The 13,379-nt window shown below is 51.1% G+C and overlaps 1 protein-coding gene across 2 annotated transcripts in view; it reads left to right on the forward strand.

The window, feature by feature from the left end:
- The first annotated feature begins 375 nt into the window (after window positions 1-375).
- Window positions 376-13,379, forward strand: part of prkd4 (protein kinase D4) — a 29,626-nt gene continuing 16,622 nt past the window's right edge. The window contains exons 1-6 of one of the 2 annotated variants that reach the window (XM_075451382.1): window positions 376-440; window positions 678-811; window positions 3,154-3,292; window positions 12,553-12,684; window positions 12,784-12,938; window positions 13,025-13,214. In XM_075451382.1, coding sequence (XP_075307497.1) covers window positions 419-440; window positions 678-811; window positions 3,154-3,292; window positions 12,553-12,684; window positions 12,784-12,938; window positions 13,025-13,214 — 772 coding nt within the window. In that variant the 5' untranslated portion in view covers window positions 376-418. The remainder of the gene's footprint in view (window positions 441-677; window positions 812-3,153; window positions 3,293-12,552; window positions 12,685-12,783; window positions 12,939-13,024; window positions 13,215-13,379) is intronic. The other variant, XM_075451383.1, reaches the window with a different exon arrangement.

Genomic DNA, 13,379 nt, shown 5'->3' on the forward strand with positions numbered 1-13,379 from the left:
TCTCGTGTCTCTTACATTTTCCTCCACAGCGCTGCCGCCTTTCCTTAGCTAGGAAATTGTTTTTGAATAGGCTCTATATGAATGAATTGGATTATTTGATAAATAATTATGATTACAATGAATTGGACTTTATTATTTAAGTGCCTTTTAGATGACTTTTGTTGTATTTGGCGCTGTATAAATAAAAGTGAATTGAAAAATGAAATGAATTGTAAACACGTCTGTGTGAAGCATTTCAAAGTGTGTTTTGAAAGCGCCTCCTCACAGCTGGGGCGGGGGGTGTTAACCAGAACGCAGCGCTGCTGCAGCCTCCACAAAGGTGAGAACCTCCGTGTTACTTCCTGTCTCGCCGACAGCCGAGCCCCACAAAGAGGAAGCCTGGCCAGCCAGAGGACGCGGTGATCTGAGGCGCTGCAGCATGAATGAAGCTGGATCACAAAGTAAGGTTGCTCACATCGTTTGTTTTGAATTGGATGGAAGGAAATGCAAAGAGATGTTTTTATAGAAGGAAACGTCTTCATCACTTTGCTGTTTTAGTGATGGTGACCTCCTGAAACTTCCTCTGTCACAACACAAGTGAAGCTCGCGTGTGTTTTCAGTCCATTTCCTCAGAGGCTCTCATGCTCGTCTCGTGTTTCTTTCCCCTAAATACGACCGTTCATCCACGTTTGCAACAGGCTCCGTGTCGGCAGCGGCGCCTGCTGTTGTCCACTTCCAGCTGGGCCTGTTCAGGGAGGTGGTTCAAATCCCCGCCGGCAACCTGAGCTACCGCCATGCCCGGAGGCTGGCTGCTGAGGTCATAAAGCGCAAGGTAACCCTAACCCCACACAGGGGGCATCATTTCTGGCTTTGGTGCCCCAAAACTGCAGAATAATGAAGGTGTTCTTCTTCTGATAAGGAGGGAATTATAGTAGAAATGTGATTTTGAAACCCTAAGTTTGGTCAGGGTGCATCAGTGTGACAGTATCTGTGGTGCTCGTGTTCCACCTCTGACTGTAAACTTGCTCTAACCCTTAACACAGGCCCACATGGAAAATAAAGTTGGTGTTTACAGCCTGGAAACTGTCTCTAAAAGGTCAACTCGTGTGGGTTCCTGCTCCGTAAAGAGCAGCTTTTTGTGTCTACCTAACGCAGAGTTTGAGCCCACCTGCATGCTTTTAACAGCATTTTAGAAGAAGCTGGAGCTCCTCTGGGTTGTGTTTTAGAGCTTCTTCAGTTTGAGGCCGGTCCTGTGAGATATTTGGAGAGCTGTGTCGGTCTGCTCTGCCTCTGGCCTGCGTGCTGCTTCAAGAGCTGCGTGGTCGACGAATGCAGAAAAGTTTCCAACCACAGCCGCTCCGCTCTGTCAACCACACACACATGCACACACATGCACACACACACACACACATGCATGCAGACTCACAGCAGCACTCAGTTGGAGGCTCGACTTTCCAGGCAGCAGGTCAGCATCACTGATGCCGTCAGACGTGCATCTCCACCACAGACGCTCTCATATCTCATTTCTATCTTTCTGCCTTTCGATTGTAAACCAAACGACTTCACTTGAGTTATTCAGATGTACGTATTGAGGCCAACATTTTATACGTGGAGTTCTTAGTAAGACTTCACAGGAACAGCTGTTTTCAGAGTGGACGGTTTGAGAGTGCTGAGCGGTTAATAACACATTAATCGTGAAGTTTGCTGATGACACAACCACCTACAGAGAGGAGGTGGACACCCTAACAACACGGTGTCAGGAGAATCTCCTCTCTCTCTCAACATCGGCAAAACTAAGGAGATGATCGTGGACTTTAGGAGGCGGCAGGGGGTGGAGCACGCACCCCTCCACATCTGAAGTAGAAAAGGTCAGCTGCTTCAAGTTCCTTGGGGTTAATATCAGCCGTGATCTCACCTGGTCTGCCCACACGGAAACGCCTCTTCTTCCTGAGGAGACTCAAGAAGTTTGGCATGAACCCCGTCGTCCTCACCAACGTTTATAGGTGCACTATAGAAAGCATCCTGACTGGTAGCCTCTCACAGCCACGGACCGTAAGGCCCTACGCAGTGCGGTCCGATCTGCTGCATCATTGGTAGGAAACTCCCAACCCTTCAGGACATCTACCACACACGATGTCTAAGTGGAGCTGGCAGGATCCTTGAAGACGGCCATCACCCATCCTTCAGACTGTTCACCGTGCTGCCTTCTGGTAGGCGGTACAGCAGCATCCGGTCTCGCACCCGCAGAATGGAGAACAGTTTCTATCCTAAGGCCATCAGACTTCTAAATGGACTATAATGCACTCTCAACACTTACACTTATACTTTACACACTCGACACTTTACACATGCCTACCTCCACTGCTGTTTGCACTGCAAATTATGTTCTAGGTTAGTATAGGTCTTAGATTAGCATAGGCTATTATGTGTATTATGTGTTCAGTATAGCTCTAGTAATTAGCGTAAAATGTATATTGTAGTATCCACATTGCCTATTTATTGAGTACTTATGTGATGACATGTTACGGCATGTTATGTCTTGTTATGGTCGCTGCTCTACGGTGTCCTGTCCTAAGAATTTCAGTGCCCAGTCCGACTCTGTTGTTCTGTGCATCTGACAATATGAGACTTGACTTGACTAACACACTCAAAATGGTGCCCCCCCCCTTCCCCCGTCCACAACCTGGGAATCTTTGCACGCTCTTCACAAACTTTTGAACTTTCACTCGCCGTGTTTGTTTCAAAGAAACGCGCAGACTGAGGGAGTCAGAGGGCAGATTTCTGAGAATGTGGGGAGCCTTTCCGGACTTCATTAGGCGAGAGCCTCGAATGCACCGGGCTCATTTCATTTGGTTTTCACCTGGATGAAATCCTGAAGTCTCTGCGAGACGTTTTTCAGAAAACCACAAACACTTTTGTTTGCTTCGTCTGAAAAGAGAAACGCAGCTGCAGCGCTTCATGTGGTCTGAATTCAGCTCACTGCTTTGATGAGTCATCCTGAGACTGTCGTGTGTTTGTGTGTGTGTGTGTGTGTGTGTGTGTGTGTGTGTGTTTGTGTGTGTGTGTGTTTGTGTGTGTTCGCGTGTGTGTTCGTGTTTGTGTGTTCGTGTGTGTGTGTTCGTGTGCATGTGTGTGTGTGTTTGTGTGTGTGTGTGTGTGTGTGTGCGTGTTCAGGCTCCAGACTGCACCGTTGTGGGCGCCGGGGAGAAGATCCTGCTGTTCAGACATCAACCCGCCTCTGAGCTGCTGCTGCTGCGCCTGACGGACCAGGACCAGCTGCACAACGGGGATCTCATCGAGGTCGTCATCGCAGGTCAGAGGTCAAACGGCTGAGAATGAATCAGAGTTGGAGAGATGCGCTGTTTGCAGATGAATGGTGTTTCCCTGTTAAGAAGCTGTGAAACCTGTTTGGATGCATGAGAATGTCGTCCTCTCCTCTTCCCATCTTCCACATCAGTGTTGGAGTCTGTTTAATGTGTTTAACAGTGGCATGCACGGACTATTTGAAGGGCAGGGGCGTGTCCTCACAACTGTAGAGGGCACTTCAGACACATTTTATTATATACAAATGGCACATAATAATAGCATTTAGCAGGCGTTTTGGCTCCCCAGAGGGCACTTTAGCACGTTTTGGCTCTCAAGAGGACACTTTAGCACACATTTTGGCTCCCAAGAATGCAGTTTAGCACGTTATGGCTCCCAAGAAGACAGTTTAGCACGTTTTGGCTCCTCAGAGGGCACTTTAGCACACATTTTGGCTCCCAAGAATGCAGTTTAGCACGTTATGGCTCCCAAGAGGACAGTTTAGCACGTTTTGGCTCCTCAGAGGGCACTTTAGCACACGTTTTGGCGCCCAAGAGGGCAGTTTAGCACGTTTTGGCTCCCAAGAAGGCAGTTTAGCACGTTTTGGCTCCCAAGAGGACAGTTTAGCACGTTTTGGCTTCCCAGAGGACACTTTAGCACACATTTTGGCTCCCAAGAGGGCAGTTTAGCATGTGTTTTGGCTCCCAAGAAGGCACTTTAGCACACATTTGGGCTCAAGAGAGGGCAGTTTAGCACGTTTTGGCTTCCCAGAGGGCACTTTGGCACATGTTTTGGCTCCCAAGAAGGCACTTTAGCACACGTTTTGGCTCAAGAGAGAGCAGTTTAGCACGTTTTGGCTCCCCAGAGGGCACTTTAGCACGTGTTTTGGCTCCCAAGAGGGCAGTTTAGCACGTTTTGGCACCCAAGAGGGCACTTTAGCACACTTTTTGGCTCCCAAGAGGGCAGTTTAGCACGTTTTGGCTAGGGCAGTTTAGCATGTTTTTGGCTCCCAAGAAGGCAGTTTAGCACACGTTTTGGCTCCCGAGAGGGCACTTTAGCACACATTTTGGCTCCCAAGAGGGCAGTTTAGCATGTTTTGGCTCCCAAGAGGGCACTTTAGCACACGTTTTGGCTCCCAAGAGGGCAGTTTAGCATGTTTTGGCTCCCCAGAGGGCACTTTAGCACACGTTTTGGCTCCCAAGAGGGCACTTTAGCACACGTTTTGGCTCCAGAGAGGGCACTTTAGCACACGCTTTGGCTCCCGAGAGGGCACTTTAGCACACGCTTTGGCTCCAGAGAGGGCAGTTTAGCACGTTTGGCTCCCCAGTGGGCACTTTAGCACACGTTTTGGCTCCCAAGAGGGCAGTTTAGCATGTTTTGGCTCCCGAGGGCAGTTTAGCACACGTTTTGGCTTCCCAGAGGGCACTTTAGCACACGTTTTGGTTCCCAAGAAGGCACTTTAGCACACGTTTTGGCTCGAGAGAGCAGTTTAGCACGTTTTGGCTCCCAAGAAGACAGTTTAGCACGTTTTGGCTCCTCAGAGGGCACTTTAGCACACATTTTGGCTCCCAAGAATGCAGTTTAGCACGTTATGGCTCCCAAGAGGACAGTTTAGCACGTTTTGGCTCCTCAGAGGGCACTTTAGCACACGTTTTGGCGCCCAAGAGGGCAGTTTAGCACGTTTTGGCTCCCAAGAAGGCAGTTTAGCACGTTTTGGCTCCCAAGAGGACAGTTTAGCACGTTTTGGCTTCCCAGAGGACACTTTAGCACACATTTTGGCTCCCAAGAGGGCAGTTTAGCATGTGTTTTGGCTCCCAAGAAGGCAGTTTAGCGCACGTTTTGGCTCCCGAGAGAGCACTTTAGCACACATTTGGGCTCAAGAGAGGGCAGTTTAGCACGTTTTGGCTTCCCAGAGGGCACTTTGGCACATGTTTTGGCTCCCAAGAAGGCACTTTAGCACACGTTTTGGCTCAAGAGAGAGCAGTTTAGCACGTTTTGGCTCCCCAGAGGGCACTTTAGCACGTGTTTTGGCTCCCAAGAGGGCAGTTTAGCACGTTTTGGCACCCAAGAGGGCACTTTAGCACACTTTTTGGCTCCCAAGAGGGCAGTTTAGCACGTTTTGGCTAGGGCAGTTTAGCATGTTTTTGGCTCCCAAGAAGGCAGTTTAGCACACGTTTTGGCTCCCGAGAGGGCACTTTAGCACACATTTTGGCTCCCAAGAGGGCAGTTTAGCATGTTTTGGCTCCCAAGAGGGCACTTTAGCACACGTTTTGGCTCCCAAGAGGGCAGTTTAGCATGTTTTGGCTCCCCAGAGGGCACTTTAGCACACGTTTTGGCTCCCAAGAGGGCACTTTAGCACACGTTTTGGCTCCAGAGAGGGCACTTTAGCACACGCTTTGGCTCCCGAGAGGGCACTTTAGCACACGCTTTGGCTCCAGAGAGGGCAGTTTAGCACGTTTGGCTCCCCAGTGGGCACTTTAGCACACGTTTTGGCTCCCAAGAGGGCAGTTTAGCATGTTTTGGCTCCCGAGGGCAGTTTAGCACACGTTTTGGCTTCCCAGAGGGCACTTTAGCACACGTTTTGGTTCCCAAGAAGGCACTTTAGCACACGTTTTGGCTCAAGAGAGAGCAGTTTAGCACGTTTTGGCTCCCAAGAAGACAGTTTAGCACGTTTTGGCTCCTCAGAGGGCACTTTAGCACACATTTTGGCTCCCAAGAATGCAGTTTAGCACGTTATGGCTCCCAAGAGGACAGTTTAGCACGTTTTGGCTCCTCAGAGGGCACTTTAGCACACGTTTTGGCGCCCAAGAGGGCAGTTTAGCACGTTTTGGCTCCCAAGAAGGCAGTTTAGCACGTTTTGGCTCCCAAGAGGACAGTTTAGCACGTTTTGGCTTCCCAGAGGACACTTTAGCACACATTTTGGCTCCCAAGAGGGCAGTTTAGCATGTGTTTTGGCTCCCAAGAAGGCAGTTTAGCGCACGTTTTGGCTCCCGAGAGAGCACTTTAGCACACATTTGGGCTCAAGAGAGGGCAGTTTAGCACGTTTTGGCTTCCCAGAGGGCACTTTGGCACATGTTTTGGCTCCCAAGAAGGCACTTTAGCACACGTTTTGGCTCAAGAGAGAGCAGTTTAGCACGTTTTGGCTCCCCAGAGGGCACTTTAGCACGTGTTTTGGCTCCCAAGAGGGCAGTTTAGCACGTTTTGGCACCCAAGAGGGCACTTTAGCACACTTTTTGGCTCCCAAGAGGGCAGTTTAGCACGTTTTGGCTAGGGCAGTTTAGCATGTTTTTGGCTCCCAAGAAGGCAGTTTAGCACACGTTTTGGCTCCCGAGAGGGCACTTTAGCACACATTTTGGCTCCCAAGAGGGCAGTTTAGCATGTTTTGGCTCCCAAGAGGGCACTTTAGCACACGTTTTGGCTCCCAAGAGGGCAGTTTAGCATGTTTTGGCTCCCCAGAGGGCACTTTAGCACACGTTTTGGCTCCCAAGAGGGCACTTTAGCACACGTTTTGGCTCCAGAGAGGGCACTTTAGCACACGCTTTGGCTCCCGAGAGGGCACTTTAGCACACGCTTTGGCTCCAGAGAGGGCAGTTTAGCACGTTTGGCTCCCCAGTGGGCACTTTAGCACACGTTTTGGCTCCCAAGAGGGCAGTTTAGCATGTTTTGGCTCCCGAGGGCAGTTTAGCACACGTTTTGGCTTCCCAGAGGGCACTTTAGCACACGTTTTGGTTCCCAAGAAGGCACTTTAGCACACGTTTTGGCTCAAGAGAGAGCAGTTTAGCACGTTTTGGCTCCCAAGAAGACAGTTTAGCACGTTTTGGCTCCTCAGAGGGCACTTTAGCACACATTTTGGCTCCCAAGAATGCAGTTTAGCACGTTATGGCTCCCAAGAGGACAGTTTAGCACGTTTTAGGCTCCTCAGAGGGCACTTTAGCACACGTTTTGGCGCCCAAGAGGGCAGTTTAGCACGTTTTGGCTCCCAAGAAGGCAGTTTAGCACGTTTTGGCTCCCAAGAGGACAGTTTAGCACGTTTTGGCTTCCCAGAGGACACTTTAGCACACATTTTGGCTCCCAAGAGGGCAGTTTAGCATGTGTTTTGGCTCCCAAGAAGGCAGTTTAGCGCACGTTTTGGCTCCCGAGAGAGCACTTTAGCACACATTTGGGCTCAAGAGAGGGCAGTTTAGCACGTTTTGGCTTCCCAGAGGGCACTTTGGCACATGTTTTGGCTCCCAAGAAGGCACTTTAGCACACGTTTTGGCTCAAGAGAGAGCAGTTTAGCACGTTTTGGCTCCCCAGAGGGCACTTTAGCACGTGTTTTGGCTCCCAAGAGGGCAGTTTAGCACGTTTTGGCACCCAAGAGGGCACTTTAGCACACTTTTTGGCTCCCAAGAGGGCAGTTTAGCACGTTTTGGCTAGGGCAGTTTAGCATGTTTTTGGCTCCCAAGAAGGCAGTTTAGCACACGTTTTGGCTCCCGAGAGGGCACTTTAGCACACATTTTGGCTCCCAAGAGGGCAGTTTAGCATGTTTTGGCTCCCAAGAGGGCACTTTAGCACACGTTTTGGCTCCCAAGAGGGCAGTTTAGCATGTTTTGGCTCCCCAGAGGGCACTTTAGCACACGTTTTGGCTCCCAAGAGGGCACTTTAGCACACGTTTTGGCTCCAGAGAGGGCACTTTAGCACACGCTTTGGCTCCAGAGAGGGCAGTTTAGCACGTTTGGCTCCCCAGTGGGCACTTTAGCACACGTTTTGGCTCCCAAGAGGGCAGTTTAGCATGTTTTGGCTCCCGAGGGCAGTTTAGCACACGTTTTGGCTTCCCAGAGGGCACTTTAGCACACGTTTTGGTTCCCAAGAAGGCACTTTAGCACACGTTTTGGCTCAAGAGAGAGCAGTTTAGCACGTTTTGGCTCCCAAGAAGACAGTTTAGCACGTTTTGGCTCCTCAGAGGGCACTTTAGCACACATTTTGGCTCCCAAGAATGCAGTTTAGCACGTTATGGCTCCCAAGAGGACAGTTTAGCACGTTTTGGCTCCTCAGAGGGCACTTTAGCACACGTTTTGGCGCCCAAGAGGGCAGTTTAGCACGTGTTTTGGCTCCCAAGAGGGCAGTTTAGCACGTTTTGGCACCCAAGAGGGCACTTTAGCACACGTTTTGGCTCCCAAGAGGGCAGTTTAGCACGTTATGGCTAGGGCAGTTTAGCATGTTTTTGGCTCCCAAGAAGGCAGTTTAGCACACGTTTTGGCTCCCGAGAGGGCACTTTAGCACACATTTTGGCTCAAGAGAGGGCAGTTTAGCAAGTTTTGGCTTCCCAGAGGGCACTTTAGCACGTGTTTTGGCTCCCAAGAGGGCACTTTAGCACGTGTTTTGGCTCCCAAGAGGGCACTTTAGCACGTTTTGGCACCCAAGAGGGCACTTTAGCACACGTTCTGGCTCCCAAGAGGGCAGTTTAGCACGTTATGGCTAGGGCAGTTTAGCATGTTTTTGGCTCCCAAGAAGGCACTTTAGCACGTGTTTTGGCTCCCAAGAGGGCACTTTAGCATACGTTTTGGCTCAGAGAGGGCAGTTTAGCATGTTTTGGCTGCCCAGAGGGCACTTTAGCACACGTTTTGGCTCCCAAGAGGGCAGTTTAGCATGTTTTGGCTCCCCAGAGGGCAGTTTAGGCACACGTTTTGGCTCCCGAGAGGGCACTTTAGCACACATTTTGGCTCCCGAGAGAGCACTTTAGCACACGTTTTGGCTCCAGAGAGGGCAGTTTAGCACGTTTGGCTCCCCAGTGGGCACTTTAGCACACTTTGGCTCCCAAGAGGGCAGTTTAGCATGTTTTGGCTCCCCAGAGGGCAGTTTAGCACACGTTTCGGCTCCCAAGAGGGCAGCTTAGCACGTTTTGGCTCCCAAGAAGGCAGTTTAGCACACGTTTTGGCTCCCGAGAGGGCACTTTAGCACACATTTTGGCTCAAGAGAGGGCAGTTTAGCAAGTTTTGGCTTCCCAGAGGGCACTTTAGCACGTGTTTTGGCTCCCAAGAGGGCAGTTTAGCACGTTTTGGCACCCAAGAGGGCACTTTAGCACACGTTCTGGCTCCCAAGAGGGCACTTTAGCACGTGTTTTGGCTCCCAAGAGGGCAGTTTAGCACGTTTTGGCACCCAAGAGGGCACTTTAGCACACGTTCTGGCTCCCAAGAGGGCAGTTTAGCACGTTATGGCTAGGGCAGTTTAGCATGTTTTTGGCTCCCAAGAAGGCACTTTAGCACATGTTTTGGCTCCCAAGAGGGCACTTTAGCATACGTTTTGGCTCAGAGAGGGCAGTTTAGCATGTTTTGGCTGCCCAGAGGGCACTTTAGCACACGTTTTGGCTCCCAAGAGGGCAGTTTAGCATGTTTTGGCTCCCCAGAGGGCAGTTTAGGCACACGTTTTGGCTCCAGAGAGGGCACTTTAGCACACATTTTGGCTCCCGAGAGAGCACTTTAGCACACGTTTTGGCTCCAGAGAGGGCAGTTTAGCACGTTTGGCTCCCCAGTGGGCACTTTAGCACACTTTGGCTCCCAAGAGGGCACTTTAGCATGTTTTGGCTCCCCAGAGGGCACTTTAGCATGTTTTGGCTCCCCAGAGGGCAGTTTTGCACACGTTTTGGCTCCCAAGAAGGCAGTTTAGCACACGTTTTGGCTCCCGAGAGGGCACTTTAGCACACATTTTGGCTCAAGAGAGGGCAGTTTAGCAAGTTTTGGCTTCCCAGAGGGCACTTTAGCACGTGTTTTGGCTCCCAAGAGGGCACTTTAGCACGTTTTGGCACCCAAGAGGGCACTTTAGCACATGTTCTGGCTCCCAAGAGGGCAGTTTAGCACGTTATGGCTAGGGCAGTTTAGCATGTTTTTGGCTCCCAAGAAGGCACTTTAGCACGTGTTTTGGCTCCCAAGAGGGCACTTTAGCACACATTTTGGCTCAAGAGAGGGCAGTTTAGCATACGTTTTGGCTCAGAGAGGGCAGTTTAGCATGTTTTGGCTGCCCAGAGGGCACTTTAGCACACGTTTTGGCTCCCAAGAGGGCAGTTTAGCATGTTTCGGCTCCCCAGAGGGCAGTTTAGGCACACGTTTTGGCTCCCGAGAGGGCACTTTAGCACACATTTTGGCTCCCGAGAGAGCACTTTAGCACACGTTTTGGCTCCAGAGAGGGCAGTTTAGCACGTTTGGCTCCCCAGTGGGCACTTTAGCACACTTTGGCTCCCAAGAGGGCAGTTTAGCATGTTTTGGCTCCCCAGAGGGCAGTTTAGCACACGTTTCGGCTCCCAAGAGGGCAGCTTAGCACGTTTTGGCTCCCAAGAAGGCAGTTTAGCACACGTTTTGGCTCCCGAGAGGGCACTTTAGCACACATTTTGGCTCAAGAGAGGGCAGTTTAGCAAGTTTTGGCTTCCCAGAGGGCACTTTAGCACGTGTTTTGGCTCCCAAGAGGGCACTTTAGCACGTGTTTTGGCTCCCAAGAGGGCAGTTTAGCACGTTTTGGCACCCAAGAGGGCACTTTAGCACACGTTCTGGCTCCCAAGAGGGCAGTTTAGCACGTTATGGCTAGGGCAGTTTAGCATGTTTTTGGCTCCCAAGAAGGCACTTTAGCACGTGTTTTGGCTCCCAAGAGGGCACTTTAGCATACGTTTTGGCTCAGAGAGGGCAGTTTAGCATGTTTTGGCTGCCCAGAGGGCACTTTAGCACACGTTTTGGCTCCCAAGAGGGCAGTTTAGCATGTTTTGGCTCCCCAGAGGGCAGTTTAGGCACACGTTTTGGCTCCCGAGAGGGCACTTTAGCACACATTTTGGCTCCCGAGAGAGCACTTTAGCACACGTTTTGGCTCCAGAGAGGGCAGTTTAGCACGTTTGGCTCCCCAGTGGGCACTTTAGCACACTTTGGCTCCCCAGAGGGCACTTTAGCATGTTTTGGCTCCCCAGAGGGCACTTTAGCATGTTTTGGCTCCCCAGAGGGCAGTTTTGCACACGTTTTGGCTCCCAAGAGGGCAGTTTAGCACGTTTTGGCTCCCAAGAAGGCAGTTTAGCACGTTTTGGCTCCCGAGAGGGCACTTTAGCACACATTTGGGCTCAAGAGAGGGCAGTTTAGCACGTTTTGGATCCCCGGGGGCCACTTTAGCACGTGTTTTGGCTCCCAAGAGGGCAGTTTAGCACGTTTTGGCACCCAAGAGGGCACTTTAGCACACGTTTTGGCTCCCAAGAGGGCAGTTTAGCACGTTTTGGCTAGGGCAGTTTAGCATGTTTTTGGCTCCCAAGAGGGCAGTTTAGCACGTTTTGGCTCCCAAGAGGGCAGTTTAGCACGTTTTGGCACCCAAGAAGGCAGTTTAGCACACGCTTTGGCTCCCGAGAGGGCACTTTAGCACACGTTTTGGCTCCAGAGAGGGCAGTTTAGCATGTTTTTGGCTCCCAAGAAGGCAGTTTAGCACACGCTTTGGCTCCAGAGAGGGCAGTTTAGCACGTTTGGCTCCCCAGTGGGCACTTTAGCACACTTTGGCTCCCAAGAGGGCAGTTTAGCATGTTTTGGCTCCCCAGAGGGCAGTTTAGCACATGTTTTGGCTCCCAAGAGGGCACTTTAGCACATGTTTCGGCTCCCAAGAGGGCAGTTTAGCACGTTTTGGCTCCCAAGAAGGCAGTTTAGCACGTTTTGGCTCCCAAGAGGGCAGTTTAGCACGTTTTGGCTCCCAAGAGGGCAGTTTAGCACGTTTTGGCTCCCGAGAAGGCAGTTTAGCACGTTTTGGCTCCCGAGAAGGCAGTTTAGCACGTTTTGGCTCCCAAGAAGGCAGTTTAGCACGTTTTGGCTCCCAAGAGGGCACTTTAGCACACATTTTGGCTCCCAAGAGGGCAGTTTAGCACGTTTTGGCTCCCAAGAAGGCAGTTTAGCACGTTTTGGCTCAAAGAGGGCACTTTAGCACACATTTTGGCTCCCAAGAGGGCAGTTTAGCACGTTTTGGCTCCCGAGAAGGCAGTTTAGCACGTTTTGGCTCCCAAGAAGGCAGTTTAGCACATTTTGGCTCCCAAGAGGGCACTATAATAGCACACATTTTGGCTCCCAAGAGGGCACTATAATAGCACACATTTTGGCTCCCAAGAGGGCACTATAATAGCACACATTTTGGCTCCCAAGAGGGCACTTTAGCACACATTTTGGCTCAGAGAGGGCACTTTAGCACACATTTTGGCTCCCAAGAGGGCACTTTAGCACTCGTTTAGCACACCTGATCTGACGGCGGAGGTGTAATCTGTCTCTTGCTTTGGGTCTGCCTCAGGATCTGCTTCTGTGACTGAGATGAAGATTCGTCCACACTCCCTGGTGGTCCACTCATACCGGACTCCCACCTTCTGTCACCACTGTGGAGAGATGCTGTGGGGGCTGGTGCGACAGGGGTTAAAATGTGATGGTAAAGCTGCCCTGAGATTTCTCACAGTGATGCACGGGTGTTTTAAAGGCTTGTTCCATAAATCTCAGCAGCTCTCTGCCCTCCTCTTCCTCCCTGCAGGTTGCGGGTTAGACTTCCATAAGCGCTGTGCTCTGCAGCTGCCCAATGACTGCAGTCGAGCACGGCGCCAAGTTAGCACCAGCCTCTCCCTGTTTCCACCGCGACGACCACGGACGCACTCGCTGTCCAATATGGCAGGAGGCAGTCTAGAGGAGGTGAGCAAACAACCCAGAGCGCCCAAACCTATTTGTTTTATGTGTTACACACACCACTGAAGGCTTTTACCGTCTGCCCTCACCAGATCAGCATGACCAAGCCCTCGTCCAGGCCTCCATCGTGGGCCGAGGCTCCGGTCTGGCTGAGAGACGGGGACGGGAGCACAGCTCAGGTCCCTCACACCTTCCACATCCACAGCTACACCAAACCCACCGTGTGCCAGTACTGCCACCGGCTGCTCAAAGGGCTCTTCAGGCAGGGCCTGCAGTGCTCAGGTGAGGAGGCTGGAGAGAGGCCCTCTAAAGCAAATGCAAAAGCTAAAAGAAAGAAGGCAAAGTGGCTGCTGACAGTAGAGAAACCCTGGAGTTCAGAGTGAGAGAGAAAGGAAACAAACAGTCCAAGGCTGTGTTCGAAACCGCATACTTCCATTCTGCATACTC

The sequence above is a fragment of the Odontesthes bonariensis genome, chromosome 19, assembly GCF_027942865.1.
Source record: "Odontesthes bonariensis isolate fOdoBon6 chromosome 19, fOdoBon6.hap1, whole genome shotgun sequence".
Taxonomy (NCBI): domain Eukaryota; kingdom Metazoa; phylum Chordata; class Actinopteri; order Atheriniformes; family Atherinopsidae; genus Odontesthes; species Odontesthes bonariensis.